We start from the raw sequence: 27,992 nt of genomic DNA, 5'->3' as shown, positions 1-27,992 counted from the left end.
TCTTTTGACAGCTTCCTCTGTACCTTAGGTAGTGATTTTGCGATAATCCATCTCATCTCTCCTCCCGTCCAGGCTTGCGGAAACTCAGATTTCGTCTCGTCCGGGACAGAGGCAGCTCTAGCCTTCAATTTCCTGCGCCTTTTGTCACGTCAGCGCTCTTCTCCGTCTCGTCCGTCTACCAACTAATCCGCTTTGGCTGTGGCTGCTTCATTCTGTTCTTGGCCTGGCTTGTTGTTGATGCTCGCGTCTCGTCTCGACATGATCCATCCCCTGCTCGGTTTGGTCTCACCCCTCACATGGATCTCATACCTCACCTCAACAACCAGGTTCTCCTTGTCCGGGAGTTCCCCTCATGCGACCGTCAACTCCGCCAAAACTGTCATGGATCTTTAAACTCGACTCCACCTCGTCCAACCTCTTCTCTGTCTTCTACTCTCCTCACCTCTCATATCTTTGAGCTTCCTTTTGCCTTTATTTCTTCTTCATAGTTCTGAGAACCAACCAATTCCACCTGTTGCAATACCAGTCCCGACCATTTCACCCTCACTTTATCCTTCCTCACGCCTGAGTAGAACACGGGATAGTTCATGTTTGACGGCATGGAGGCGCCTATGTACCAGTGAACGATCGTCTTTGCTCGTTGAGGAGCCTCATAAGCTTCCTTCCGAGCACCCGTTACCTCTTGCTTCCGATAGCATCTCACGAGCCAGGAGTGCAAACAGTTTGGCCCAATGGGCAATGAACAATCCGCCGAAACCCCTCGCGGGCATCGGAAACTATCCAAGCCACCTCACTGCAGCCAGACAACAGCAGCTGGTCTGCCATACGCTGCTACTGCCGTGACACCCCATTGTGAGCACTACTCCAACTCGTATCTTGTTGGATCGCTGCCGCCTACTCCTAATAAGGCTTCATCCACGAGGAGGGTGGCGCCTGGGCTCGGTATAGCCGTCCCTGCTAGTGACGGTGTTAGTCCTGTGACAACTCCTACTTGTAGAGAATCCCGGCGTGATTCAATGCGACGAAGGTCATCAGTCCAGTCAGAGCAGTCTCCCAGGTTGCCAAGCTTCGTCAACAGCTCCAGGGCGAGCTCTATGGCCCAAGATAGCGGTTACCGCACACTCGCCCGCGCTGATAGGTTTGTGCAACGTGTCTATGCTTGTTGATAAATAGAGCTGACTGCCTCAAAAATAGCATGCCCGTTGCAGTACCGCGTGGCTCTACTGGCTACAATACGAGAGCTGCTGAGCCCAAATCGCTTCTCGGTGCTAAAGAGAAGCTTCCGAGCGAGCCTATCACCTCCAAATTTAAGATCCATTCTGATGAGGCCGGCCAGGATGTAACAGATGACAACAACAACGCCTATCATTCTGCGGGCTCTTCCATCAGCAGGACAAATTCAGACGTGTCTCTCTACATGCCAATGCGCCGCCGCTCCGTCGTGCAAACCCCAGGCGTGGCAACTAGAGCCCACCATTCCAATCCCCCGGTCTCAGGCAAATCGAGCTTCCGCAAGAGTCTCCCACCAACTCCAAGTCAATCCCGGCACAATTCGATCGAGTCTGGCATGGCAAGGCGTATGTCGATGCCTACCACAATCCCATCGCAAACGCACTCTTCAGGCCGAGCTGTTACGCCAGTGGAAGCCGACTACAAGCAACTAGGTGGTATGAAATTTGGATCTCTGCGCATCACCAACGGAGCACCGGTGACTTCCCCAGTGCCCGAAAATGACGTCAAACAACAAGGGGCTTCTGAGTCGACACTAGCAACCCCTTGTGCGGATTACTTTGATGAGCAAGCCATCAATCCTACCAATTTGATGAACGAAGGATTGAACACGGCAGAGACAAGGTCTATGACAACTGGAAAAGTCACCGCTCAAGTTCCAAGCTCCGTTGCCGAGCATTTGAGCAATACAGACAAATCTAGAACAGGTCATGGCCAAATGTCTGAGAACGGGAATGCTGTCTCATTTCCCGTTGCTGAGGTTCTGCACCTGAGAGAAGACACAAATTCAAAGCCAGACCCAAAGAAAATGCACTTGGACCTTGAACACAAAATGCTTAAAGGGTTGACAAGGTCTGACAGTGGCTTTATCCCTAGTCCCTCATCTGAGAAAACGCAGCGGACCGCGTCCCGCAATGACAGTGGTTACAGTTCCAATGTCTCTCTCCGATCATTACCTAGCTTGAGATCCGGCTTCACGGAAAAGAACACTATGGCTACGGAAAGGCTTGACATCGACGCCTCGGGGATGAGCTCGCCGTCGGATTCAAACTCGACGCGCACTTCTTCTTTGGTTCCTTCACAAACACGCAATCGGTTACCAATTCACCTCGAGGTTCCTCTATCATCAGTAGATGATGACGCCTCAACTTGCCCAACGAGTCCGACCAGGCCATTCTCCCCATTTGCTATCGGCAGCCGGATGCGCCTCTCGTCACTGAAGTCTACCCGGAGTTTCGAGCCACGAGTATCCAGCACCGCGACAACACCAATCATCCTGTCAAAGAGCGATGATAACAGTCAACTGTCTGCTATAACCCCCGATGTCACCCGGGGCGGTAGTAAGATCTCTCGCTTCCTCAACGGTTCCCGTAGGAAGGGGTCGTTCAAGAAGACGGAGGATGTATCTGTGGTTGAACAGACTGTGCCGAACAATGCTCGGGGTCTCAAGTCCAAATCGCGGCCTAGATCCCGACGATCAACACTTCGGAATGAGCCGAGCAAAGATACTCTGCACACTATCTTGAGTGTGGAGAGCCAGACTGTTGACATTGCGCCAGAACTCGAAGGAGAGGAAGCAACTAAGAGTGTCGAAAAACTCGCAGCCAAGAAACCGTCTCGACGGCAATCCTGGCGACAGTCTATCGCTCAGATGTTTGGTACCCGAAGCGCGGACGCCAGTCCTACAATAAGTTCTTTGCCCGAGCCAACCCCGAGACGCCCTTCAACCGCCATGGGATTATCTTCCCAGCACTTTGGGCCTGTCTCTGGGACTCGAGCTGTAAGCTCCCGGTCTTCTCGGCCAGCGCCCAGGAAAACTGCCAGCAGCTCTGGCAGCTTGCCCTCGCCGACGCGAAAGACCAACACCATGCCAGGCACGCAAGAGCGACGAGATAAGCCCGAGTTGGCCCATCTTCGTACCAATAGCTCAGCACCAAATCTGTCAGCGAGTCGTCGAATGTCTCTCGGTCCATCTCAGATTGAGACTCAACAAGGCTCACGCACAAGAGCCTCACCTCCTGTGAGCATGCAGAACAGAAATTCCAAATCTTCGCAAGGCAAGCAGGGGCACAGCCGTTCCATGACCCCTTCTTTCCCCATCAACTCTCGACCTACTGGCAGGCGAGTTTCTCTACCTCAAGATTATGGTCGGACAACACCCCAGAACCGCTATGTCTCGCATGGCCGCACGGAGTCACGTAACTCGAACCGGGGCATGCCTATAAGCCCAGGGGGTAACATGGGTTCACAATCGGGATTTCCTGTCCAACAACCCAGGGTTCTGTCATACTCGAGCAACGGTACGCAAGAGACTGGACCGGCTATCTCGCAGTCGAGTCATAATCGTCGGGTATCGGCACCAGCACAGCCGCGTCCTGGGCCTGGTATGCCACGCTCAAGAAGCAGCACTACATTGATGCAGATGCAGCAACAAATGGAGATGCAAATGCAACAGCAACAACAGCAGCAGCAATATCAACAGCAGCAACTTCGTCCCCAATCGTCTCTTCAGGCATGGGCGCCAATGGATATGTACACTCTCAACCAGCAACTACAGCAGAATTACATGATACAGAACCAGGCGCTGGTCTATGGGGCATCAAACATGGTTCAGCAGTATCCCAACATATATGTCACTGGCCCCGTTCCCAACCAACCGACTCACGGTAGGCAGAACTCGCAGGGTGGCGGAATGTATGCTCAAGACCCTCCATTCCGGGTCCTCCACAGCTATAACTCACCAGCATATCGACACGCTCCTATCTGGAGCCAATAGCCGAAAGGCTCGTTTTCCGTTTCTTTGCATTCACTGAGATACCATATTTGATGGAAAAGATTTATTATTTCATTGGTTCTATGCTCGGCGTTCTACTTGGGTATAAGCAGACTTTCCTAGGGGTATTCGGATTGGCCCACAGCGTCCACACGCATCCATTACACACATTGTCTTTCATTCCAAGAAATTGCATGCGCATCTTACGATCGAGGAAAAATGTTATCAGACTTAGGGTCGCTTCACCTGTGAGGTATTGCATATTGTGTTATCTTATTGGCTTATAACTGAAAAGCATGGTCTTGTAGGCAATGTTTGATTTCAAGATGCTGGATTTCCTAGTTTATAGCGCATCATACTTTGCTAGGGGAGGAATGCGATCCCGATAATACAATATCATCTAATGACTGTATTTTTGTTGCTGTTGTCAGTGTCAGCGGTGATGTTAATCTGCGTTGAGACAATAAGAATGCTTGGAGATTGAATTGTTGACCAAGGGTGAAGGGAAGAGTCATGCAAATGAGCTTTGGCCTCGAGGCAAACCAGGAACACCACTTTGGCTTACTTTTTTCTCGTCCATCTTTATTGCCGTTCAACCATAAGAGCATAAATAAGTACATAGGCAAGTGAGGGGATCCGTTGGATTAAGCATTCAGCATCCCCATGATCGAACACAGCCTCACGGGGGATCGACAAAGGGTCCAACCGAGGTGACGTGACATTGGTAAAGAAAGACACGTTACGGCCAAATGGTTGACAACAATGAAACAAGACCACAAGAGAGGATTTGACTGGACGGAGTCTTTTGTATGTCGTGCCGTTTGCGAATCATAACAAAGGTTAGGTGAGCGCGTAACAATATGACCCAAATGCTGCAACACGTAAGACAAATCACGCGTCGTATGTACTTTGGACCCTTTGAGAGAGGTAGACCATGGTCGTAGACCTTGAATAGAGCTTGCTTTCTGACAGCTGTCATTTTTTTAACGCAGGAAGATGGGGATGCAATGCAATTATGCTAGTAATATTACTAAACCTTGATTTCACGTTGCAAGCAGTGGATTCCCCTAGCTATAAGATCTTCTCAAGAGATATAACGATGACGACGATGGAAGCGGACGAGAGGACCAAAAACTGACAAGAGACCTTGAGGCTCGAGGACCCGGCAGGACGGAGAGTTTTACTTTTTGGTATGTATTGGCGCTCAGGGGACGGGATGGGACGGGATGGGATTGGCTTGGATGAGGTCTGATGCTATTTTTGTTCTTCTCTTTTAGGGGTGTTTTCCACATCGGTCGGACCATAACAAACTCCCGTCATCCCCAGAAGTCGACCACTTTTATTTTAGTGAATGACCTACTGTGCGTATGGGACCGACGGGCAAAGTGGATTTGGTAAGGATTCTTCTTTACGTGATGATTTCGGTAGAGGCGAGTTTTGACAGGGAAGGACTGACGTCGTAGCAACGAACCCTTGGAAGAAAGGGAGACGGAGGAAGAGGCAGCCGTTCAGTCTGCATGTTGATTGTCACAGAGGGTATGATGATGAGCCGCCAAGTCTTTGATATTTTATGCTGTTACTACTGATGCACATGAAAATCTGTGTCAAAAACTGTTGATCACCTTTTGTTGACGATGATGACGACGACTCACACTGATCGTGACAGGGGTGCGTGATCCACCAACGACGTCGACATACTGTACGTGTATGTACCTGAGTAAAGACGATAGGTTTGTGAAGCATTAGGGCTGTTTTCTAAATCAACAGACATAAAGCATAAAGTGTAGCGATGTTGGGGGGAATATAGAATCAGCACAGCATCAAAGAGACAACCTCTAAGAGATTTGACATGTGAGAACGGGTTGGTTATACGAACAGCCACAGCCATGCTTATGACTTGTGCAGCACAGGTAGGTTAGGTCTCCTGTCAGTTCGTCCCTAACAGTCAGTGGTCAATAGTCATGCATGTGAGAAGAAGGGGAAAACTTAAAACTTGGCTTCTGATCCATGCATACCTACCCGTGGAGACGGCCGTGCAGCAACGGAAACAATAGATCTTCAACATTTTCCTTGTTGGAGAAACGTTGTCGAATCGGTTAATGACAACTACCGCAAGGCGAAACATGCAGGCCTTTTCATTGTGGCTTTCTAAACGAAAGTCTATCATCGGTCAACTTTATCCGTAAAAATAAATATTAAATTGACAACAGAGATTTAGGTAACCAGAGCTAACCTAACCCATCGTTTCCAGCTTGGTCGATTCGTAAGTCTCGGCGCGCGGTGTGGCCGCCACAAACGAGCTGTTTCGGCTAAGGTAGTTCGACCTGAGCACTTGTTTTAGACAGCTTGAGCTTGGAGTTTTTCTTTTTTTTTTTTTTTTCTTTTATTCTCTCAGTAGGCAACTCTAAATGATAGAGGTTATTTGATAGACAATCACTACTGCATGGTAAAATCAACAGGCCGTTTGCTTATTATATCGTGTTTATCGTATTGTCCTTTGTGTTAAAATGGAGGTTGGTAGCGATAAGGGCGGATAATAGTAGGTCTCCCCTAAAAGCACAGCCTCCATCCATCAAAGGTCCCCCGTTCAGTACCACCCCGACCCAGATCCATGCCCATGCATATCGACTGCCTGGGCTACTCTGTACTGGGGCCTGCCAAATACGAGGCCCAGCAATCCAATTGCTGACCCGCTCCGTCCTTCTCCATTCCATTCCATAAGTCATCTTCCTTTGTTTGCCCAGCCCTGGTCTCTTTATAAGACTCCCACTCACCCTCATCACACGACTCTTGCATTTTTCTCGTGACTGTTATAGTCGACTTGCATATACAACCGTCTCTCGCTCACTCGCTGACTGACTCACCCACTCTCGCTCTTATTTCTGTCTTTGTTATTTACTTACATATCTCCAACAATTTCCGTCGTTTAGACTAAGGATCATATCCCACTTCGACGCTTTGTTGGTCGATCTTACTCTCGCTCTCGCAACTCATTTGACGGCCAATAATCCTTCCTTCTATCAAATAATCGCAGATAAAAACCAGTGCCATCCTCTGAATCGCGAACACTTTATTCGATTCAGATATTCGCATCGCATACGACAATTTATTTCTACGTTGATCACGGATAGCCAGCCGATCTCTCCACTTGGTCGTATATCCAGTTTGCGTCAACAGCAAGTTTATTAAAGCGCCATTACGCGTTTCTCTTCACCACTCCTGAACAGGGACGACAAGCTCCTCTCGACATCTCGACTGGTCATTCCTGTCTAATCACCCTTCATCGTCATTCTATCCGACACCCTCCGCAGTTACAACCGCCGACATGTACGCCACACGGTTTGTCAAGCTGCTACTGGTAGCTCTCGCTATTATCTGCGTCGCCCAGGCATCATGGATCGACCTCAACAAAATCCACCTCAAGGAGCGTCGAGTTATGCGAAGAGCAAGCCCTAGTCAAAAACCCGAGGACGTCATAGCAAGTGCAACACTACCAATCGATGTACCCTCGGTTTCTCAGGCAGAACCAGATACAGCTGCTCCCACGGACGCAGTAGACTCCAAGTCTGATGCACCTGTCGATACCGCCTCCGATGAAGCTACCCAGGCTACCGACGAGCCTTCAAAGGCATCTGCTACTGCTGCTGAGTCTACTGCCGATAAACCTGCAGAGACCACGCCCGCGGAGCCTTCCCCCACCAAGGACAGCTCTACTACCAAGGCTGTCGAGAAATCTACCGCTGCCGATAGCAAGCCCGCCGAGACTTCTGCTCCTGCACCCACCGAGGCCACCGACGACACACAGTCTACTGCCGCTGCTTCTGCCACTGACGAGAACACCGCTGCCGAGTCGACAGCGGCGGCTGCTTCATCTACCACCGCCGCCGCCAACAGCAGCAAGAACCAAAACGATGACACCAGCAGCACTGCAACCGGTAGCGACGAGGAGGCCAGCAGCACTGCAGCCGAGAAAGACACTCGAACTACCGCCAAGCCTGTCACCTCTACCCACATTGCCGTTGTCACGAGGACCAACGACAATGGTGATCTCGAGACTATGACCACTACGAGTGTGTCTACCTCTACACCTGGACTCAGCGACGGTGATGACGACGGCAGCTCCTCTGGCATGTCAACCAAGACTCGCAACACTGTTATTGGCGTTGTTGTCGGTATTGGTGGTGCTATTGTCGTCGGTGCTCTTGGTCTGGTTGCCTGGAGAATCTGGGGACGCAAGAAGCACAACGAAGAGGCTGATGGTCTCATGGACTTTGACGAGTCCAACAGCCACAGCCGCCCCAACAGCAACGGCCCTTACCACAGTATTGAGAAGACCGAGTACAACAGTGTTGGTAGTGCTGGTCCCCAGCGCAGCCCATTCGCGTCGACGTTAGAGAATTACCATCAACCAACGCCTGTAAACGCATCATCCAACTTTTAGTCATGAGAAGACGAACCTCTTCATCTTTTTTTCTTTTTTCCTTTAGCATGTTTGATCAAAAAGCATTATTATTACTCTATCATCCCATTTCATCGGTTTAAATGGACTCAGGGTTATCGCGGGTGGCGTTCTCGGACACGAATCATTTGGACGGTTCATATAGAAAGTGTTGTACGAATTTGATAACGAAAGTCACGGCTGCAATTGACTGAAGCAGCATCACAAACTCCGCGTTCGCATTTGCATGACCCGGTACAAGTCCCAATTTCTGAATTATCTGGAGAGTGGACATGATTACATATCTTTGATCTTTCTTCCTTCTCCTGGCCTTGAGCCCACTAGAGCTCATCGGCGTCGGAATGGGTCACCTGCCTATTACATCAATATGTATCGATAAACTCAACTAGTAATACTTTGTCAATATCGACTTGTACGGTATGCTCCTGTATTGTGATTGATTATGCGTGATTGACATGTGCTCACGGGTTGGGGTATTGAATACTACTCGGTCGACTGAAGTGCTAACTGACCCTCCCTCTGCTTGACAATACCACTGTTCGAATTAGGACCGCAATGAGTCTCGGAGATTATTATAGGGTCGATGGTTTTCGTCTTCCATTGAGTCTCTTATTAACCATAGACTGGTATTCGACCCTGATGTTCTTGGTAATTAATTACCCTACCCTGTAGTATCGGCAAGTAAGTTCACACTCTCATTCTGCCACAAGATTAGTAGTTTGTTAATTGTAGCAAATACAAGTCACATTGTTGGCGCTCTTAGTGTATACGTTCAGCCCTTTCGTATTTGGAACTTGCTACACTCATCGATCCTTTTGCTTGACCGCAAACATTACGCGACCCGACCTGACGGGCTGTGTTCGATCTACACAACTGCCGAGGTGGTGATCGATGTAGAACGATTTTCCTTCGTTCCGATACAGGCTTGTGGCTAGCAGATCAAAATAATGATAGCTGCCGAGAGTACGAAAAACCCTCCGCCATTTGGTAAAGAATACATATATATGCACGGCACCCAAACTTGTACGACCAGCGACTAACATCAGTATCAGAGCATATAAATAGTAGCACTGCCAGTGCAAGAGCCTCAAAATCCCAGTCTCGTGCTTCGACTCATGTACTTACACACAAAAAGTCGCTCTGGTAGAGCTGTAGCCAGGAGTTCCCTTGTAGTGATCAGCCACCGCATGGATGTTGTGCTGTTAGGATCTGATGCATATTACGGAGAAATCGGTCTCTTATTCAGAAGCGAGGCGAACAATCCCAATGAAACGATGGGCCGACAACTAAGCGAACCCCATATCGGTGTGCTCTCCAAGCGAGACGCTCAAGATAGTGCATTCTGTAGTCTGTAGTTGGATCGACATGATTTGAGTTTCGCATAATTACCTAAACTAAAGTTATAACTCTCCCTCCACAGGCGCTGGACGGAGCTTGGAAAGGGAAAGCTGGGTGCCTGAGCTAGCATTCCAAACGCAGTCCATAGCAAGGTGGAGGAGGCCCGAGTTAGCTCCAGGTACAGGCGGGTGCGGGCCCGGTGTATTTAAGGGTCCTACTGTACAGAGTAGGCTGTACATGAAAAGTCAATGGCGTGGAGGCAAAACAAAGAAAGGGGGGAAGCGCAAAGAATCTGGCCTTCGACCCGCCGAGAAAGAATACAAAGACATTGGCGATGATGAGTACAAGGCTATCATATCACGCATTCCATATCCTGATGATAGTGAGTGTTTTGGGACGATGTGATGAGTTGTTCAACCTGAACTCGACCTAAAACTCCGGGGAAATGTTCCACGAAGCAAACCCACATCGCCTATTGGTCTATCCCAGCAAGGGTAATGTCCATGCATGGACATCCCTCGAATCATGGAAGAAATGGGCCAAAATAAACAAATCCCTGGCCCGCAGAAGTAAAGGAGCTTCAGCATACCTATCGATCGAGAGACTGCAAGTCATCATAAAACCGTCACTTCAGGCTGAAAACCTGGAGGCCACGCAGCAAGTCTGAGCAATCAGGTCGAGTTGTTTTGTTAGGCGATGCCAGCGAAGCAACCAGCACCGGGTCGTATCGTGCTGATGTGCGGGCCGAGATCAAAGGGTCTAGAAACGAGAAATTGATAATGAGTACACCGGACAGTAGCAGACCGTGATGCCGATGGAGGTATCCCCTATCTTTCATCTTGTTTATTGCTTCGAAATTCTTCCAAGATGCTAGGGGCCCTTGCCGAAATTACGTCGTGCTAATGCGGGTACTCGTAGAGTGCGGGTCTCATTACAACATGAACAAGGCGTTTCTTTGAAGGTACCTACTGTACGGACTGTACGGATATCGTCTGAGGATGAAGGGAACCAGGTGCTGTAAGTAAGAGCGAGTAAGGTCAAGTTCCAGTGGCCAACTGAAGAGGAATAATCACTGCCAATCTCTCTGCACTGCAGCGTCACGGGGAGCAAAACAAAAAGAAAATTGGGACACCTCATACGCCCAGAATTGGAAGTGGCTGCTGCGGGACTGGTTAGCAGTTAGCACTGACGTTGAGCTAATTCGAGGCAGGAGCAACAGGTACAGCACGTACGAGCCGGTACATCCCAAATGAAGCATTGAGGTTCCATCTCGACCACTCATTATCGAATGAAGCTCTCATGTAATCTCATCCTATCCCTCCTTCTCATTCGAGACCGACGTCTTCATTTCATTCTCTTCGCTCCGCAACTTACTTCCTCTCTTCCACTTCTTGTTTCTCCTCCTCTCTCATCTCGTTGTTATAGGCCGTTTGACTCCCCCAACTGATAATAATTCAACCCCCCAGATGAGTCCGGCCGCATTGTCTTTATCCCCTTGTCTTCTTTTGGCCACTCTTTTCTTTTCATGAGGCCGTTTCCTTAGGTTCTCGATATACACTTTTTTTTCTGGTATTTCGCGCCCCCCCTGGTGGTCCGTTTCCACACCCCGGAAATTTCCCACCTACGCTGCGCTCGCAGCACAGGCAAACCGTCATTCCGATCGCCCCTTTATTAATAAAGTCGAACAACGCGTCGCGCACCTAAATTCTTCCTCGACCGTTAGAAATACCGGCCACGAATTTGGTTTTGCAACACTGTGTCCCTTCCTCAGGCCTTCGAGATCGGCTTTTTAATCCAAGCGACCGACCTTGAGAGAAAAGGACAGGCTCTATTCGAGACTCAGCTGCAGACGTATTCTTGGTCTGCACTGATCTCCCTGAGTGAGTAAACTGAACCACTTTTCCCTCCTTTTGGTCTTGGACATGTGTAAGCTTGCAGAGCACACATTCGTCTCCAGACGCCACTGCATAACTGACAGCCGCTGACTGGGAGCCACCGAATGAACAGGCTACTGTAAAGACGTCTTCTACAACGTCAACAGCTGCTCCTCCTGGTGCATCCGCACAGGACGGTCACGGAGCTTCACCCTCTCGATCCCGCCCTGCCTCACCGGCCTCACCAGCTTTGTCGAACACTTCAACTATCGACGGCGAAGAGGAGATAGAGTCTTCTCCCGTCCTTGTTACTCTCCAAGCTCCTCGACTTCCGGAAAGAGCTCTACAATTTTTGAGGACACCACCTCCCGAGGCGACCCAATTTGTTACAGCTAGCTGGGGTTCCCCATATCCTGAATCGGATAGCAACCTCCGTCGTCGAAGCGTGAGTAGTGAAGGCTCAGACGAATCTCCAATCCACCATCTGGACATCGAGACGCCCTTTCTCCGCCCAATTCCTGATCTACTACGATCGCAGTCAGATCCACAAAGCTCTTCGCTGAGTGCTGCCGCCGCTGTCCTTGCAAACCGTGCTCGCCGACCGACCCGTGGACTTACTGAAGACTGGATACGCACTCATACAACCGACGACCCCAACGAAGAGAGTCGACATTGGTTCAGTGACGGAAGTGAAGACGAGAACTCTTCGTTGAGCGGCTCCGAACCTGGTTGGCTGGAAGAGGGTGAAATTCGCACTCCACGAGCCCTACGGAGATCAAGAAACGTGTCTCGAGAAGGATCTGCGCACCAACCTCGGGCCAGATCTAGTATCGAGACTCTCAGACCAGGGGATTCCCTAAGTCCCAAAACGGGACAAAACAGCAGTATGGCGACCTCCGAAGCCGCACCAGCAACGCATGATGCGGCTAGCGACAGGTCTGAGGCCGCCCCTACCTCGGAAGTACCTGTCGCAGAAACTACAGATAAGCGTATCCCCAATGGCACTGTCAAGGGGGAACCTGCGCTGCCCGCAACACCGAAGAAGGGCACACGAAAGCCTCTTCCCAAGGAGCCTGCACCGACACCTCGCTTGAAAAAGAAGGTCCCATGGAGAGGCAAGAATATCATGGTTCTTATCCCACGGGATACTGGACGAGGAAAACCTGGCAGTGCGCCCATGCCCCTCCGCCAGGATGAGATAGAACGAATGTTTGCCTCTTGGGGTGAGCTCGGATACGATATTTCAGGGTTTGATTTGGAGGTCGAGGGCTACCAAGTAGAAGGCACAGCGGATTCTCAAACTCGAGATACTTGGCCCGATTTCGATGACGTGGTTAAGGAAAGGGAACAGCGTAGTTTCCAGGTCACACTTCCTGATTTGGATGGTTGGAAGAAGTACGAGGCGGATCTTCAAGAGGCCAAACTACGGGCGCTTGGCGTATCCTTTGGTGATGACGAGCCCAAGCCCTCGCCTGCTACAACAGACCTCAGCCGCCAGCCGTCTGCTCAATACCCTCCGCTCCCCTTCTCTCCACCTCTACCAACATCATCAGCCTCCAGCAATCATGGCATACCTGGATTTCAGCCTGGCCACTTCACACGACCATCCACAAACAGCCCCGGCCTATCACATGGCGCTTCACCACTCTCCTTTGGAGGCATGCCCGGCAAGTTCAACCCCAGGCAATCTATCTCGTTTCCTGCCAACAGTTCGCCTTTCGGTTTCCAACAACCCCCGCAAGGGTGGCCTGGCCTTAACCGCCATGATTCACCTTCTCTCATGGGCATGATGTCTCCTCATTCGCCTTATGGAGGACCAGAAAGCCCTGGCATGAACATTCACCAACGTCACCAGTCTCTGCAATATCCTATGATGCCTCACCAGCAATTCTCATATTTGCAGCCTGCTCGTAACTCCCCTCGTCTGCAAGAGGTTCGAGAGGACGAGGAAGAAGCCCCCAGCAAGAGTCCCTCGATGACACCGGAGCCGTCTCAACAACAAAACACCGACACTCTGCAAGCTGAGATTGATGATGCCGAGTATCACTTGGAAGAGCAACTTCGTAACGAGTTGGAGCATGAGGACTACAATCCACAGCCTCAAAACGAGCAGCCTGCAGCCTTCCCAGATCCTTTTGTACCTGCACAGAGCCACCAAGCTCCCAATCAGTTCCCCGTCCAGGAACGGTTTGCTAATGAGCAGTCGAAACCCCTTGTACTGCATCATCCTCGACCTCACAGCCGTGGCCACTCACTGTCACAAGGTTACTTCCGTGACCACAATGAAAACAGCGTCACTGCTGATGAGAGCAACCTCACTAAGTTCAGCAGCCTCAACGAAATCCCCGAGTCTCGTAAAACTGACGAGGCTTACGAGATTGAGACCAACCCTAGCAATCTTGGTACACCTGTCCAGGAGATCGATTTCCCTGGATTTGGCCACCAGAAGAATTTCTCCACAGCCAGCAACCCCTGGAACGACTCCGGCTCAGTCAGCAGCGGCAACAAGATGGATCGACGCTCAAGTCATGCCAGCAAACCCTCGCTGTCTAAGCTTAATGTGCAGGCACCGGAGTTTAAATTCAACCCTGCCAGCTCTTTTACTCCTGGCCAATTCGACTTCGGCAGCAAGAGTAGCACTTTCCAACCAGGTGCTAGTAGCTTTGAACCTGCTGCTAAGGCCTTCGAACCAACGGCCAGTGCATTCCAGCCTGGCGTAGGAAGCTTTCATCCCGGCGCGAGCAGCTTCCAACCTGGCGCAAGCGCTTTCATGCCTGGCGCTGGCAGCTTCCAGCCTACTGCCAGCACCTTCGAACCTGCTGGTTTCCAACCTGCAGTGTTCCAAGCCGACACTGACTTTTCTGGTGCAAACATGTGTAGCTCCCCACCCGCGAAGCAGACTTCACACGTTACGCCGGCCAAGATCAATGTGAATGCCCCGCCTTTCTCACCAGGCGAAAGTGCTTTCAGCTTCTCTACTACGGGTCCCAAGTTCAATGTTACTGCACCTGCATTCACGCCCAACTCTGATTCTTTCACCAGCCCGGTCAGTCAGGGCAAACATGGTAGCATCTTCGGAAGCATTGACCTCAGCTCTAATGAACTGCAATCGAGCAAGAAGTCCAAGGCGGTGCCAATTGTTAGACCATCAAGTCAATCATCTGCTAAATCGGAAGAGCTCGAGGAGCAATTCGATGCTGATGGTCGACCTACTGCTGATGAAACCAGATTTAAGCGAGCACGCAGCTCTGCCCCTGACGGCGATGACGTGCCGTTGTTTGCAGAGCAGCCTAATGAACAAGATGGTTCGCCGCAAGAAACTCAACAAACAACGCAGGATGAGCATCTGCCTGCTGATACATCCATGTCTTCTATGCTCACTTCCGATCAAATCGATACCAAGGCTACCACCGCTGCTCCATCCGTGGCGCCTTCTGTGGCCTCGGCCACTGAGAACAACTGGAAGCCTTTTGAGTTTGAATCCAACCAGGATATGCAAAGCTTCAACGATGCCCGTCCCTTTGGCGAAGAAGACTTCACACATGGTCACAAGAAGACTTTGTCTGCCAATGCCAATGCCGAAGCCTTCAAGCCGGGTGCGAGTTCTTATGGGGAAACCACGCAGACTGGGCCAGAAGATGAGGTGTCTGACGTTTCCCCCGAGGCTAGCCCTGTACCTGCCGCCGCTACTTCTGGCCTTGGCGCTTCTCGATTCAACACCAATCAACCTCCAAGGACATCGTCTAAGGGACTCGGTGCTTCTCGCTTCGCCGATCCTGTTAAGCCGGCTAAGGGTCTGGCTGCTTCCAGATTCGCTAAGAGCCCTACGCCTGAGGAGAAACCTCTCCCTCCTGTACCCGTCGAGGATGACATCGTCTCATCAGTCGAAGAGGACGAGGTGCCCCAGCTTTCAGCTACTGCGCTGCCTGCTGGTGGTCGTGGCAGCAACGAGCCCACCTTTGAGGAAATTGATGCTGTTATGGACCAGTTCTTTGATAACCCCACCATGGGTGTTAACAAAACTCATGAATCTGGTCAGTGGCAGCAGAGCAGCCCGGTTCGTAACCTGTCCGCTGTTGCCAACTCTTCGCCCTACAAATTGGAGCCTGCAGGCGACCACTACACCCGTGAAGAGGCCAGTTTAACTCCCCGGGAGTATCACGCCCTCTCCGGAAGTTCTGTCCAACCCATGCCCAGCACAGAGATCGAGGATCCCTTCCTCGACCCCCCTCTGGCCAACGTAGGTGATGCTATCGATGGTGAGAGCCTGCCAGCTAGCGACTGGGAGGGTGCTTTTACTGAGGATGAGCATGACAAATTGGAAAACCGCGCCCAGTTCTTCGACGGCCGCGTCAACCAAGTCGTCGGCAATCTGTTGGCATCTCGTCTCGAACCAATGGAAAAGACGCTTTTCTCTATCCAACAAGTTCTGGCAACCCGTGCCCGTGGTACCCCTTCTTCTCGCCGCGATATGCGCAGCATTTCTGCCGAACTTCAACAAAGTGACGCCGATGACGAGGATGAGGAGCCTATGTTCCGCCGCTCCATGAGCCCTCGAAGGGACCGTCGCCTAGACCAGATTCGAATTGCAGTCATGGAAGGACTGCAGGCTCAGCAGCGCAGCAACCTGGAGGCCTCGCCAGCCCCTGCTTCTGGACAAGCGTTTTCAGAAACCCTTCCCACGGCTATCCTCGAAGCCCTGGAAGAACTCAAGCAGCAGTCTAACCACAACGCCAACCGCGATGATGTTCTGAAGAAGATGATCCAGGAGGCTGTTCAGGCTAGCGCACCTGCTGCTGCTAAATCCGATGAAGTTGAAAACTCGAAGATTACTGAGCTTCAGAATAAGATCACCGACCTCGAGCAGCGTCTTTATTTTGAGCAGACTAAGGTCGAGAGCGAAGTTTCTGAGCGACGTGCCGCCGAGGATATGGCAGCTGAGCTTGTGCGCAAACTTCAAACGGCCGAAACCCGCATTGAGGTCGAGATCATTAACCGTAGTGTTTTCGACCAGCGTGTGGCTGACCTTGAGGAGCGACTTCGAGGAGCCGAAGAACTCAGCGAAGAATCAATTCTTGCTCGCCGAGCTGCTGAAGACAAATTTACCGAATCCCGTGTCCACCAAGAGACCGCTGCTGAAGAGGTGGTTCGTCTCCGCGAACTGGTTGAGCAGAGAGACCATAAGCTGCGTTCGCTGGAGCAAGCAAACAACAAGAGCTCCATGCGTATCGCTCTATTGGAGGCTGCTCAGAACAATGCCACCCAGGCCCAGCACGAAGCCATTTCCAAGTGCAAGGTTATGGAAGTCGAGCTCAAGGATGTTCGCCAAGACAATCACCACTGGCGTGCCGAGGCTGAGCGTTACGACGAGTCTGCTCGACAGAAGGGTGCCGAGTTGAACCGCGCATTGGAAGACAACCAGCACATGCAGAAGTCCCTCGTCACTCTCACTACTCAGCTTGAGGAGAATGAACGTATCCGCGAATCTTGGCGTGGCAAGTTTGTCTCTCTTCAAGACGACATGGGCAGGGCTGCTCGTGAAATTGCCGAAGACAATGCGCGTCGCATCAAGAAGGACCAGGCTATGCTTGCTAGACAAGAGGTCTTGGATGCTCGTCTTCAAGCCGAGGCTAAGACCCGCGAGCGTCTGGAGATCGAGATGGATCGCCTGCAATCAAACGAACGATCTGGTATGCGTGCAAACAACGAATGCGCTCGCCTGGAAGGCATCATTGGCGAGCTGAAGACCGAAAACTCCAAACTCGAGCAGAAGGCTATGCGCTACCAACGTGAGTTTGAGGAGGCCCGCGAATCCGGCCTTAGTGAAGTCAAGAGAACTCGAATGGCTTTACAAACCGAGATCGATGCCGCCAACAACCAAGTCAACTACATCCGCGAGGAACTTGAAGAGCAGAACTCCAAGCTTCGTGCCGAGCTTGATAATGTCAGACTTGATGTCGACACCGCCAAGGCTCAGAACGAGATGCTTCTTGAAGAGGCCGAGAACACCAAGACAGTCGAGCTTGGGGAACTCACTCGCAAGCATCAGAACGAGATGGAGGATCTGCAAACTCGATATGAGCGACGAGTTCACAATGCCCAGGAGGATGCCCACAAGACTGAGCAACACCTTCTTGAACGTCTCAGTTTGTCAGCCTCCAAGACTGAGCATCTTCAAGATCGCATTCTCCATCTTGAAGACAAGCTTGAGATTGCGAAGCAGGCTGCCGCCGCTGCCGCACAAGCTGCCAAATCTGCAGGAGTCGATGTTAACGTTCATGTAACCCAACCCAGAAGGGCCACTCGTGATCTCGATCTGCCGGAAAGGATTTCTCCCCAGGCTCTCCGTGAATCCATCATGGTCCTCCAAGAACAACTTCAGGCTCGCGAGCAGCGCATCGAGGAGCTGGAGCAGTCGCTATCTAAGACTGACCCCGAAGCCAGCACCAAGATCACTAAGCGTGATGACGAAATCACTTGGTTGCGGGAGCTCCTTGCCGTCAGGCACGAGAACTTGCAGGACATTATCGCAGCCCTTCAAAGCGACTCGTTTGATCGTGACGCAGTGAAGGATGCCGCGATCAGACTCAAGGCAAATCTCCAGATGGAGGAACAGGAGCGAGAGAGGGCTATGAACGGTGGCTCCGCCATCAACCTACCCAATATCGCCCAAACAATTCAGAATGCTACGCCTCGAGTGGCGCAAACTATTGGACCCTTGGCGGCTGCTTGGGGCAACTGGCGAAAGGGTAACCGTAGCCAGTCCTCGCTCAGCAGCCTCTCTGGCGTCCTTCGTTCTCCAGCCCCTAGACAAAGAGCCACCCCCTCGCGCAGCAACTCAACCTCCCAGAACAAGCCTATGGGTGGTCTCATGACACCTCCCGCTTCCAGCGTACGACAAACACCGCCAGTTGACAACAAGCCTCAGCCTACTGCGTTTGCCAGCACTGGGCGTCGCTTTCCGTCGCAAAGCCATGCCCCTGGACGAGCACGAGGAGCTTCAAATACCTCACACAGAGCGGAACAAGCCATCGCCACACCACCGCTTATCGAATCAGAGGATGAGCCCATGACTCCTCCGATGATGCGAACGAGCGGCTATGATTCGGATGCGCAGCCCGGGGATTTTGATGATAATGATTTCTTCGAGGATTAGTGGAAGAAAGGCATCTCTGCTTTGATCCGGGAGACGCATGTCATGACTATTTATAAGCAATATTTCCTTTGTCAAACACAACAAAAAAACGGCTGATGCATAAGTATTTGCGCTGCACATTATTATACCAGTTTCACCGAGACTGCGAACCTAGAAAGATACCCCCTTTTGGATTCATGTTTATGCCACAGATTGGGATTTGTTTGTTTTTTGTTTTCGCCGAGCATTCTTTGCCTTTAATTCTTTCACTCCGTTAGGAAGCCTGTGTCTTTGGAGGTTCATCTTATAAAAGATAACCGTGAAAGCTTATAAGAAAAGGGAAAAACACAGAAAAAAAAACGATTTCGGTTCAACAGGTTTTGATATTTCAGTACTTCCCTCACTGTCGTTTGCATAGCGGTGTGGTAAATGTCATTTCGACGCGACAACGCATTCGAGACGATTGCTTGTTGTATATAATCATAATTCACTCTCAAAAGAACAATTAGAATGAGATTTAATGAGTTAATTTCAAGAACATCCTGGCATGCTGTGACTACCATCAGTTTGTTGAGCATTCAATTCAATTTAGTATAAATTTAGAATGGTTCTTGACAAAACGCCAAGCTTGTCTTGCTTCATTATTTATATCCTGGTATTGCTATGTGAATCCGCGATGACTCTGGTGTCCAAAGTGTATAATATATATTCTAGTTACTGCTCAGCAACTTCTCTACAGCCCATTTCACTGAGAAGTTACGCAGGTCTGAATAGTGTTGACCCACGCCAACAAACAGGACCGGAACGTTGGTTGCATGAACGAGGCTGACAAGAGTACCAACCATGTCGCCGACAGTATCACACTTGGAGATGATGAAGCCGTCTAGTGTGCGGACAGCGCCGAAGGCAGCGTTGAAGTTGCGGGCTTGGGCGACTGAGTCGGTACCAACGAGAGCCTTGTAGATTTGTTAACAGGCGAACAGCAAATAGTGTGGGGAAATAGTCACTTACTTCGCCAACCATGAGGATCTTGTCAGGCTGAGCAAACTTGGCAAACTTCTCGAGAGAAGACATGAGTCGCTGGTCATTGTGCCTTCTACCAGCTGTGTCGATGAGGACAACGTCGTAACCTTCTTGCGCAGCATGGCTCACAGCATCCTTGGCGACAGTGGCAGCATCCTTGCCATAACCCTTTTGGTAAAGTTCAACGCGACCACCCTCACGGGCCGTCAACTCCTTGAGGTTGCGGACGTGAACAGCAAGCTGCTCGACGGCACCGGAACGGAAAGTGTCACCGGCGGCGATGAGAACCTTGTACTTGTTCTGGAGAAGGAAGAAGCAGATCTTGGAAAGGTTGGTGGACTTGCCCACACCGTTCACGCCGACAATGGACATGACATAGGGACGGGGCTTGCGGAGGGATGTCACTGAAGGAGCAGTGATGGCGTCAATCTCACGTAAAAGATCGAGCGATGATGTGGGGGTGAGCATCTTTGTTAGCGAGGCTTCCATAGCGGCTTGGATCCTGGCGTTGATACCTATTGCACACATTAGTATTTGGGTTCGTAGTGTAAGGTTGGGGTTAAAACATACTCTCGAAACTGCCAGTCTTGACACCAACCAACTCCTTCTCCACACCTTCGCAAAGTCGGACAGCAGCCTCTCGGGCTACGTTCTTCTGCAGCAGGTGCTCCTCCATGCCCTTCATAGCCTTGTCGAGATCTTCCTTGGTCAAAGTCTTGCCTCCGACAACATTACGGAAGAGACCACTGATGGCACTAACACCGGTACCCAAAAGACCAGACTTGGATTGTGACTTTGTTTCTGCTGCCTTCTCTGCTTCCGAGGCCAAGATCTCGTGAACCTCATCACCCAAGTCCTTCAACACGAACTTGCCCTTTGACGTCGAGCCCCATGTATTTGAGTCGATCTCGTCCAAGGCGGTTGACCTTCCTTCAGCTTCCGAATCACTGGTGGCTTGCGCTTTGGAGTAGTCAAGTTGGACATCGTCGTCCTCATCCGCGAAGCCATCGGCGTCCCACTTACGGCCCTTCTTGACGGCTGTCTTCTTCTTTCGGGGCGCTTCGTCGCCGGAAGAGGCGGGAGCGGACGTTTGGTTCTTTGCCTTGCGCGCACGTCGCGAGATCTTTGCGATAGGGCCACCCTTTGCGGAGAGGAGGTGATTGCTTGGTGTGCCGGGTCGCGATCCATTTGGAGTCAAGGCGGGGGTAGACTCGTCAGCTGACAGGGCATCATGAGGTCCATTGAGGTGGCGCCCTCGGTATGTTAAACCTGGCGCAACAGGAGGTTCGTCGGCGGTATTTCTTGGGATGATTTCCTCTTCTAATGGGATTGCGCCGGCCGTGATGGTGGTGGAGGGGACCTTGGTACTAGTTTGGTCGAGCTCCTCGATTTGCACGTCGAAGTATTCATCAAAGGCATGGCATTCGACGAGGGTCGTGTGCGGCTTCGTTAATTGCTCGCCGTAGAGCTTGACGAAGATGGTCTTGATATTGTCGACGAGTTTATCCACCCATGAGAGGTGTAGGAGGGATCGGTAGACAGCCTGAGGATGGGAGTGGGGACGTCAGCGCCGAGGATCGGGGGCAAAAGAAGCCATCATGACAAGTAAAAGTAAAGTACTCACGACGAAGATGATGCCCAATTCCTTGACAAGAGTCCACTTGAGAGTGTGCTGGTCGCTCTTGTAAGGAGGATTGGCAGAGGCTGACCTCGAGTCGCTGAGGGCAATGGCGCCACTCTTCTCTTCAATAAAGGTATCGGCGATGAAGTTGTTGATGATGGAAGGGTTTATGGCAGTGTATGTGCGCGACCAGACGACGACACCCGAAGTGGTTAATATCTCGAATGAGTCTAACATTTTGTGAGTTTCTCTTCTCTGGGATTTGAAGTGTTGAAGTCGAGAATGGTGATGTTGGTGAGAGAATTGGAGTTGGGAGGCAAAAGATGAACGAGATGGTAGATGTGGCTACAGTCAGTACCTAACAATAGAGTAGTAACCCAGATAAGATAAAACCGCTGCATATCAAAATGAGGGACTGTCCTGACCCGGACACGCCGTACTGCGCATGGGCCTGGGCCCTTCCCCAAGATTCAACCCTAACGGTCAACAGGTACCGACTCAGCGAAGTACTATTTCGGTACATTGTTATATAGGTAGTTGCTCAACCGTTTTGTTAGTCAATATAATAGACTTATATACATAAGCAGATAAAGGAATGAACGATTAATTAAAATGCATTCAATCTATGCACCTACATACGTGCCCCACTGCATTTAAAAGAGAAATCACGTGTACATTGGAGAAACGAACAGGGGCTGACGTCTAAGCTCCAGGTTCCTTTGGAGGTAGGCTGGAGCTCTCCATGATGCTAGCGCCCAATCAGAGAGAATCGAACACATTTCCCAGAACTGGTCCAAACCAAACACAACACCAGCTCCATCTCGTCATCACCAATTCTACTCAACTCACATAACAAGGAATCACCAGCGTCGCACCGGAATAGCATCAACACCTCTTCAAACGCCCACTACCTCCTCTTAACCCGCCATGCAACGAGCGGCCTACGCGCAGTCACCCCCCCTTCATCACCCAGTTCCCCAGCATGTCTCGACCGTCCCTCAACTAAGATCGCCTCCTCCGCCTCCAGGCTCTGCGCAGTCGCAGCAGGGCTACGCTGCTAATGCCGGAGGAAACCCATATCAGCAGCAGGGAGGCAACAGCGGCAATGTGTTTGGCGCATATGGCAACTTTATGAGCGATCCCACAGCGCAGGTGGCGGCGCAATTTGGTCAGACGGCGTTTAGACATGGACAGGAGTATGTGGAACAGAACGTGAGTCTTGGGAAGCATTTATTTGGTGGTAATATGACACTGACTTCAACAGCTAGGTCGATATGTTAACGTCTCCGCCCTGAAACACTACTTCAACGTCTCCAACTCGTATGTCGTCAACAAGCTCTTCCTCGTCCTTTTCCCTTGGAGGCACAAGCCTTGGTCGCGAAAGCAGGCCGTTGGACAAAACGGACAGGATGGCTGGTATCTGCCTCCGCGAGACGACATCAACAGTCCCGATATGTACATCCCAGGTGTGTAGCGCAAAACACTGGTGTTTCGAACTGAACGGAGGGCTAACCACGATATAGTTATGGCTCTGGTGACATATATCCTTCTCTCGACTTTGATCGCCGGTCTCAACCACCAGTTCCAACCAGAACTCCTCGGAAAGACAGCCACAATCAGTCTTATAGTCGTTATCGTCGAGATCTTCTTCCTCAAGCTTGGATGTTATCTCCTGAGTATCTCCAGCCAATCGCAGCTCCTTGACCTGATTGCCTACTCGGGATACAAGTTCGTTGGAATCATCGTCACTGTCGTCGTTGCTGAGATCCTCAACGGCGGCAAGGGCACTGGTGGCTGGGTCGGCTGGTTGATCTTTTTCTACACCTACCTGGCAAACTCGCTCTTCCTGGTACGTTTCCTAATCATTAGACAGTACATATATGCTAACTATCCCTTCAGATGCGATCGCTCAAGTATGTCCTTCTCCCCGAGACTGCAGCTGGCGTTAGTGGCGGACCTATGCAGACGGACTCTCGAGCCAAGCGCAGCCAACGCACTAAGTTCCTCTTTATGTACTCCTACTTTGTGCAGCTCTTCTTCATGTGGATTCTCACCAGGGCATAAACGGCAATTTCAACTCGAGCGCGACAGCTATTATGTCAAAGACATTCATTCACAAAGGAGTTTACGAGACCTGGTGGTGTCTGGTGGATACAAAAGTTGAGTCAATAAAGGAATGAAGATGGTAATGAGGGATGACTGGGGGATGTACGATAACTATTTGGGTTGAATGATGAAGCATCAAAGAGACGTCAAACTATTCGTTCGACGATATTATAGAATTGCTTACCTACTGCCTGAATTGTTGCAGTAGTAATTTGCATGGCGACTTGGGATATATTAAGAGTGTAATTGACACCGGCTGATTGAAAGGACACGCAGCCAGACTACGACTCTGACTCAAGATTTTCTACAATCTACTGCACGTCATTCCCGTACATCTGGGCGCTTGCTCAATGTCTCACTGTTCACGATAACACTTCAAGTATTTTTTTTCCATGATTGCACATGATACAACAACAATCCACTGCTAAGTAGCGACGACTTTCAACGTATTCAGTACCAGGGTGTCATCAGAAATCCTGGCTCGCCTATCTTAGCGCCGATCTCATGGTGGCATTTACTCAACTCAACACGTCTCTTCTCTCTTCTGAATTACATCTACCAACCTTGACGTATAGACTGCCAAATAACACCCAAACTCATCCAAAATGAGCCTTCAGTATCCTCCTGTGATCATGGCCACTATCCAGAGTGCTGCTCTGGGTGGCATCGCCAATGTCTTGGCCCAAGTCATTACAGCCTATAGAGCTGGGGTAAGTCGACACACTCATCTGTTGTCTTTGACTCTTCACTCGGTCTAGATACTAACTAGTTTGTCTCGTACAGACAGATGTCGTTATAGATTGGGTTCCCGTCTTCCAGTTCCTACTATTCAACATTATTTGCACACCACCCAACTTCTACTGGTGACCCTCAGTCTTATTTCATTGCCTCGAAACTTCACTAATATTCCATCAGGCAAGACTTTCTTGAATCAACGTTCCCAGCACACCCTGAGGAACCCTCTAAGCCCAAGGATCCCAAAGGCGCTGCAAAGGCTCAGCCCAAGCTCTCAGTCCGCAACACCCTCATCAAGTTCACCTTGGACCAGACTGCTGGTGCCGCTGCGAACACGCTTCTCTTTAGCACATACGTTCACGCCCTCCGATTTGCCATCAAGGATGTCCCTGTCATCACTAGCCTTCCTAAGGCTGTTACTTACTGGACTTCCCCGCGTACCATTGACTTTAGTCGAGTCGACTGGACCGTAGTCTGGAAGGCTGCCAAGGCCGACTTTGCTCCCCTCATCTATGCCGGTTGGAAGCTCTGGCCTGCTGTGAGCATCGTCAACTTTGCTGCTATCAAGACTGTCGAGGGACGCAACCTTGTTGGTGCCCTGGCAGGTGTTGCTTGGGGAATTTACATGAGCCTCATTGCCGCACAGTAAATGATTTGCAGAAAATTGGTGTTTGGCCAAGTCGAGAGATTCTCAACTGAATAAGGAGCTTGTTTGGCCATATTTTATAGCTTCTAGACGGAGTAAGGCCATGTCCTTAACTGAGCATAGGTGAATATTGCAAGTGTTGGAGAGAAAGGTCCAAGAGAGGAAATGTTTCTACTTATTCTTTTGATCGCTATCTGTATCGCTTGCATGTTAAATATCTCAGCCATGGTACCAAAACGCCATAGACAACCCACTGAAAGTGTTCCTGAACCCAAATCAACTCCCCCCGCCCAAACCCTTGTGTAGTAAAGGAACATCATATCTACTAATCATCGCTGATGGAATGGGATTATTCTTCCCCACTGGTATCATCGTCTTGTAATAGAGGCGCAAATACTGGAGACGAAGGATCAATAGCGCGCGGCATTCTCCCGGCAGACTCTGTGAGAATACCTGTCCCCCAGGAGTAGGGTCGAATAGTCTCAACTCCATGTTGTTGACGAACCTAATCATTCCAGGTGGGCGGCAAACACATATATCGATGAGGTCAAGGGCCGAGTAGTCTTCTTCAGAGTCGTGCATGAGACTGGATATCGGAGTTTGATGATCGACAATCGCACCAACATTCTGAGACTGGCGGCTGCTTTCTGGGTTGATGTGTTGAGATAACCTCGCCGGGTTCTCGAGTGGTACCAGAGGCCGCGAAAACTAATCTAGATCTGGTGCTCTGGCAGGAATATTGTACTTCAGGAAAAGAATGTCGGCAACATCGTACCAGTGTGAGAGCCATGGCCTCATGGCCCAGTGTGCATCTTCGTCACTGTCGGCACGCAACATGATACAAGCCAAGTCGTAAACAGTGGCAAGAATCCATCTCAATTCTTTGGGCAAGCCTGGGAGGGATTGTAGGATGCATGACCAGTCGCGGGCTGCATTGAAAACGGGGTCGCCTGTTTCAATGGGACGTAGGGCCTTCTGGAGGTTCAGTTGATCAATGTTTGGTGAACATGGCTGGAAGGCCTCCAGGCCATCGAAAGTTTCGAATCTCAGAAGAAACATATCGGGCGTACGATTGTGTATAAAGAGGGAAACCCCTAGATTCTTGTATGTTCCATCACCGAAAGGCACCGTGTACTCCAAGTTCTCATCTCCGAAAGTCCGGAGATCTTGCAGAGCCGATATGTCAAGGTGTTGTCCTCGAGTGGCATTTATCTCCTCAATGAGTTCTGCAGAATCGTTTTCGGCATTTTGAGCCCTTATTTCAACGGTGCTGGGTTGTCGCGAAGTAGGGATGTCGTGCCAATGAGCCCATACCGCATATTCGTGTGTATGATAGAAGATAACTGCGCACTCCCCACACCAGGGTTGGTCGACAGGTCTAGAGGCGATGATGGAATGGTAACACCGGTGGACGGGACAGTGATACTATGTCTGCCCTTTAATCGAAGGATATTCATGGGATTGGACATCGAAGGTTTGTGTGCCCCCTCTGGCTAGGGCGAAGCAAAAGCACATTGTAACGAATCGTGAGCGAAAAGAATTCTTCGAAAGTTTGTGACGAAGATTGAGATATGCAATTAAAGATGGCGAAGGAGATAATGTTGCACAGTCCCAATGCACAATATGGAGAAGTGATGGAGTAAGAAACCGAAGTCGCACGAGTAAATGTAGGTTGAGTCGGATCAGCATCTAGACCACCTACGTTGGGGAGTCACGACCCAGGAACCAGGCTCTTGGGTTGAGTTGGCCAAGGCCAAGCCACACAGAAGCTCAGATAGACTAGCATTCGAATCAAATCTGTCAATGGCTTATGCGATGGTAACCTCCACCAACACACCTACAGAAGTCGAGTACGACGTCTAGGTACCACGGTAGTACCTATGTAAGCTGCCCGTGGTTGGATTTTAGTCAGTAGGGAAGTAGGTACTTACCGACAGCGCGGGAGATGCGCAAGCCTCCGAACAGCAACCAAACTCAAAAAGGCAGAGAAACTCGACAAAGTGACATACAAATGGCATGGCATCTGTCCATCGACAGTTGGCACCCGTGGGCTAGTAAACTCAATCGTTAGTTTCCATTAGACTGGACTACCAACTGGGTACATAGGTATAGTACCCAACTTGCATGTCAGGGCAGCAGGGGTGCATCCCGCCCGAGATCTGTCGGCTTTAGATGACTCCCCCAGATCCTTTAGTTGGCATACAAAAGGTGTCAGTTGAATACCGAACTGTCTTTTTTTCTGTCTCCTATTTTTCTCTCAATTTTTTTTCTCTTTCGTATAGCCTCAAGCTTGGATACCTTGAGGGAAACAGAGAAACAGAGAACGGTCAACGTTGACTGGCTGCCAAACCTTTTGCTCTTGTAGCGCCGTTATGGCCAAGGCTAGTAGCATGCATAAGCTTCATGGTGTTATTCGGTAGAAAATATGAATCAGTATGTAAGTAGCTAGTGCTTCCCGTTGACGGTAGCGAATCAAGCATTGCAATTAGCGAGACGCATTCTGCGGCTAATTAAGTGAGACGGCCCATGATTTCCTAGAGTCGCCATGTTTGATAGACTCACAAAGGCTTGGAATTGAAACGTGATAGAGGTGATTAATCAAAAGGCTGCATTCCCAATTCACACGTTTGAAACGTGACATAGAACCTGTGAGAACTATTCGTTTCACCCCAGTAATTGTCAAAATTCGCTCACTTGTCCAAACTTTTCTTCCGAGTCATGGCTTCGCTTTGAAACTTATCTAGGTTGACATGGCTCTTGTAGTAGTAGTACACCACTTTGGGATACGAATTTTACCCCAACATTAGCAGCCAACATATTGCGGGATGTGTTGTCCTCCTCCTTCCTCTTTTAATGACTGGTATCCGTACTATAGTCCTGGGTCGCCGGAGCAGATGTTGGCTAGTCGCTTCTCCCCAACCCCCAACCCCCAACCCCCGGCTCTCAAGTATGTATGTACTAATGTGGTAGTATTCGATTTCTAGTATAAGTTGCATGCTGACTTTAGCGCGACTTACCTAGTCTACTTAGTCTGTAAGGGATTTATTATGTA

At 50.3% G+C, this 27,992-nt stretch overlaps 7 protein-coding genes across 7 annotated transcripts, besides 3 other annotated features; 5 read left to right on the top strand and 2 right to left on the bottom strand.

Moving 5' to 3' along the window:
- Window positions 1–731: 731 nt before the first annotated feature.
- Window positions 732–4,006, top strand: FPSE_10024 (uncharacterized protein; the record flags this gene model as incomplete). Its single annotated transcript, XM_009263141.1, has 2 exons — window positions 732–1,138; window positions 1,195–4,006. 2 exons carry the CDS (start codon window positions 732–734, stop codon window positions 4,004–4,006), a joined length of 3,219 nt encoding a protein of 1,072 aa, XP_009261416.1.
- Window positions 3,679–3,717: a microsatellite.
- A 1,205-nt stretch (window positions 4,007–5,211) lies between the features above and the next one.
- Window positions 5,212–5,236: a microsatellite.
- A 1,125-nt stretch (window positions 5,237–6,361) lies between these two features.
- Window positions 6,362–6,388: a repeat region.
- A 940-nt stretch (window positions 6,389–7,328) lies between these two features.
- Window positions 7,329–8,444, top strand: FPSE_10025 (uncharacterized protein; the record flags this gene model as incomplete). The annotated part of the gene is made up of 1 exon (XM_009263142.1): window positions 7,329–8,444. One exon carries the CDS (start codon window positions 7,329–7,331, stop codon window positions 8,442–8,444), a length of 1,116 nt encoding a protein of 371 aa, XP_009261417.1.
- Window positions 8,445–11,722: 3,278 nt separating this feature from the next.
- FPSE_10026 (uncharacterized protein) lies at window positions 11,723–18,830 on the top strand (the record flags this gene model as incomplete). Its single annotated transcript, XM_009263143.1, has 2 exons — window positions 11,723–11,726; window positions 11,779–18,830. The coding sequence occupies 2 exons, from the start codon at window positions 11,723–11,725 to the stop codon at window positions 18,828–18,830; spliced, it is 7,056 nt and encodes a 2,351-aa protein (XP_009261418.1).
- A 689-nt stretch (window positions 18,831–19,519) lies between these two features.
- Window positions 19,520–21,690, bottom strand: FPSE_10027 (uncharacterized protein; the record flags this gene model as incomplete). Its single annotated transcript, XM_009263144.1, has 4 exons — window positions 19,520–19,765; window positions 19,821–20,347; window positions 20,403–21,375; window positions 21,457–21,690. 4 exons carry the CDS (start codon window positions 21,688–21,690, stop codon window positions 19,520–19,522), a joined length of 1,980 nt encoding a protein of 659 aa, XP_009261419.1.
- Window positions 21,691–22,380: 690 nt separating this feature from the next.
- FPSE_10028 (uncharacterized protein) lies at window positions 22,381–23,517 on the top strand (the record flags this gene model as incomplete). The annotated part of the gene is made up of 4 exons (XM_009263145.1): window positions 22,381–22,665; window positions 22,718–22,919; window positions 22,977–23,302; window positions 23,353–23,517. 4 exons carry the CDS (start codon window positions 22,381–22,383, stop codon window positions 23,515–23,517), a joined length of 978 nt encoding a protein of 325 aa, XP_009261420.1.
- Window positions 23,518–24,164: 647 nt separating this feature from the next.
- On the top strand, window positions 24,165–24,943 carry FPSE_10029 (uncharacterized protein; the record flags this gene model as incomplete). Its single annotated transcript, XM_009263146.1, has 3 exons — window positions 24,165–24,269; window positions 24,343–24,422; window positions 24,475–24,943. The coding sequence occupies 3 exons, from the start codon at window positions 24,165–24,167 to the stop codon at window positions 24,941–24,943; spliced, it is 654 nt and encodes a 217-aa protein (XP_009261421.1).
- A 705-nt stretch (window positions 24,944–25,648) lies between these two features.
- On the bottom strand, window positions 25,649–25,999 carry FPSE_10030 (uncharacterized protein; the record flags this gene model as incomplete). The annotated part of the gene is made up of 1 exon (XM_009263147.1): window positions 25,649–25,999. The coding sequence occupies one exon, from the start codon at window positions 25,997–25,999 to the stop codon at window positions 25,649–25,651; it is 351 nt and encodes a 116-aa protein (XP_009261422.1).
- Window positions 26,000–27,992: the final 1,993 nt, after the last annotated feature.

The sequence above is a fragment of the Fusarium pseudograminearum genome, chromosome 2 (assembly GCF_000303195.2).
Source record: "Fusarium pseudograminearum CS3096 chromosome 2, whole genome shotgun sequence".
In the NCBI taxonomy this organism is placed as follows: domain Eukaryota; kingdom Fungi; phylum Ascomycota; class Sordariomycetes; order Hypocreales; family Nectriaceae; genus Fusarium; species Fusarium pseudograminearum.
Note: the sequence above shows the minus strand (reverse complement) of the source record. Positions and strands in the feature narration are given on the sequence as shown.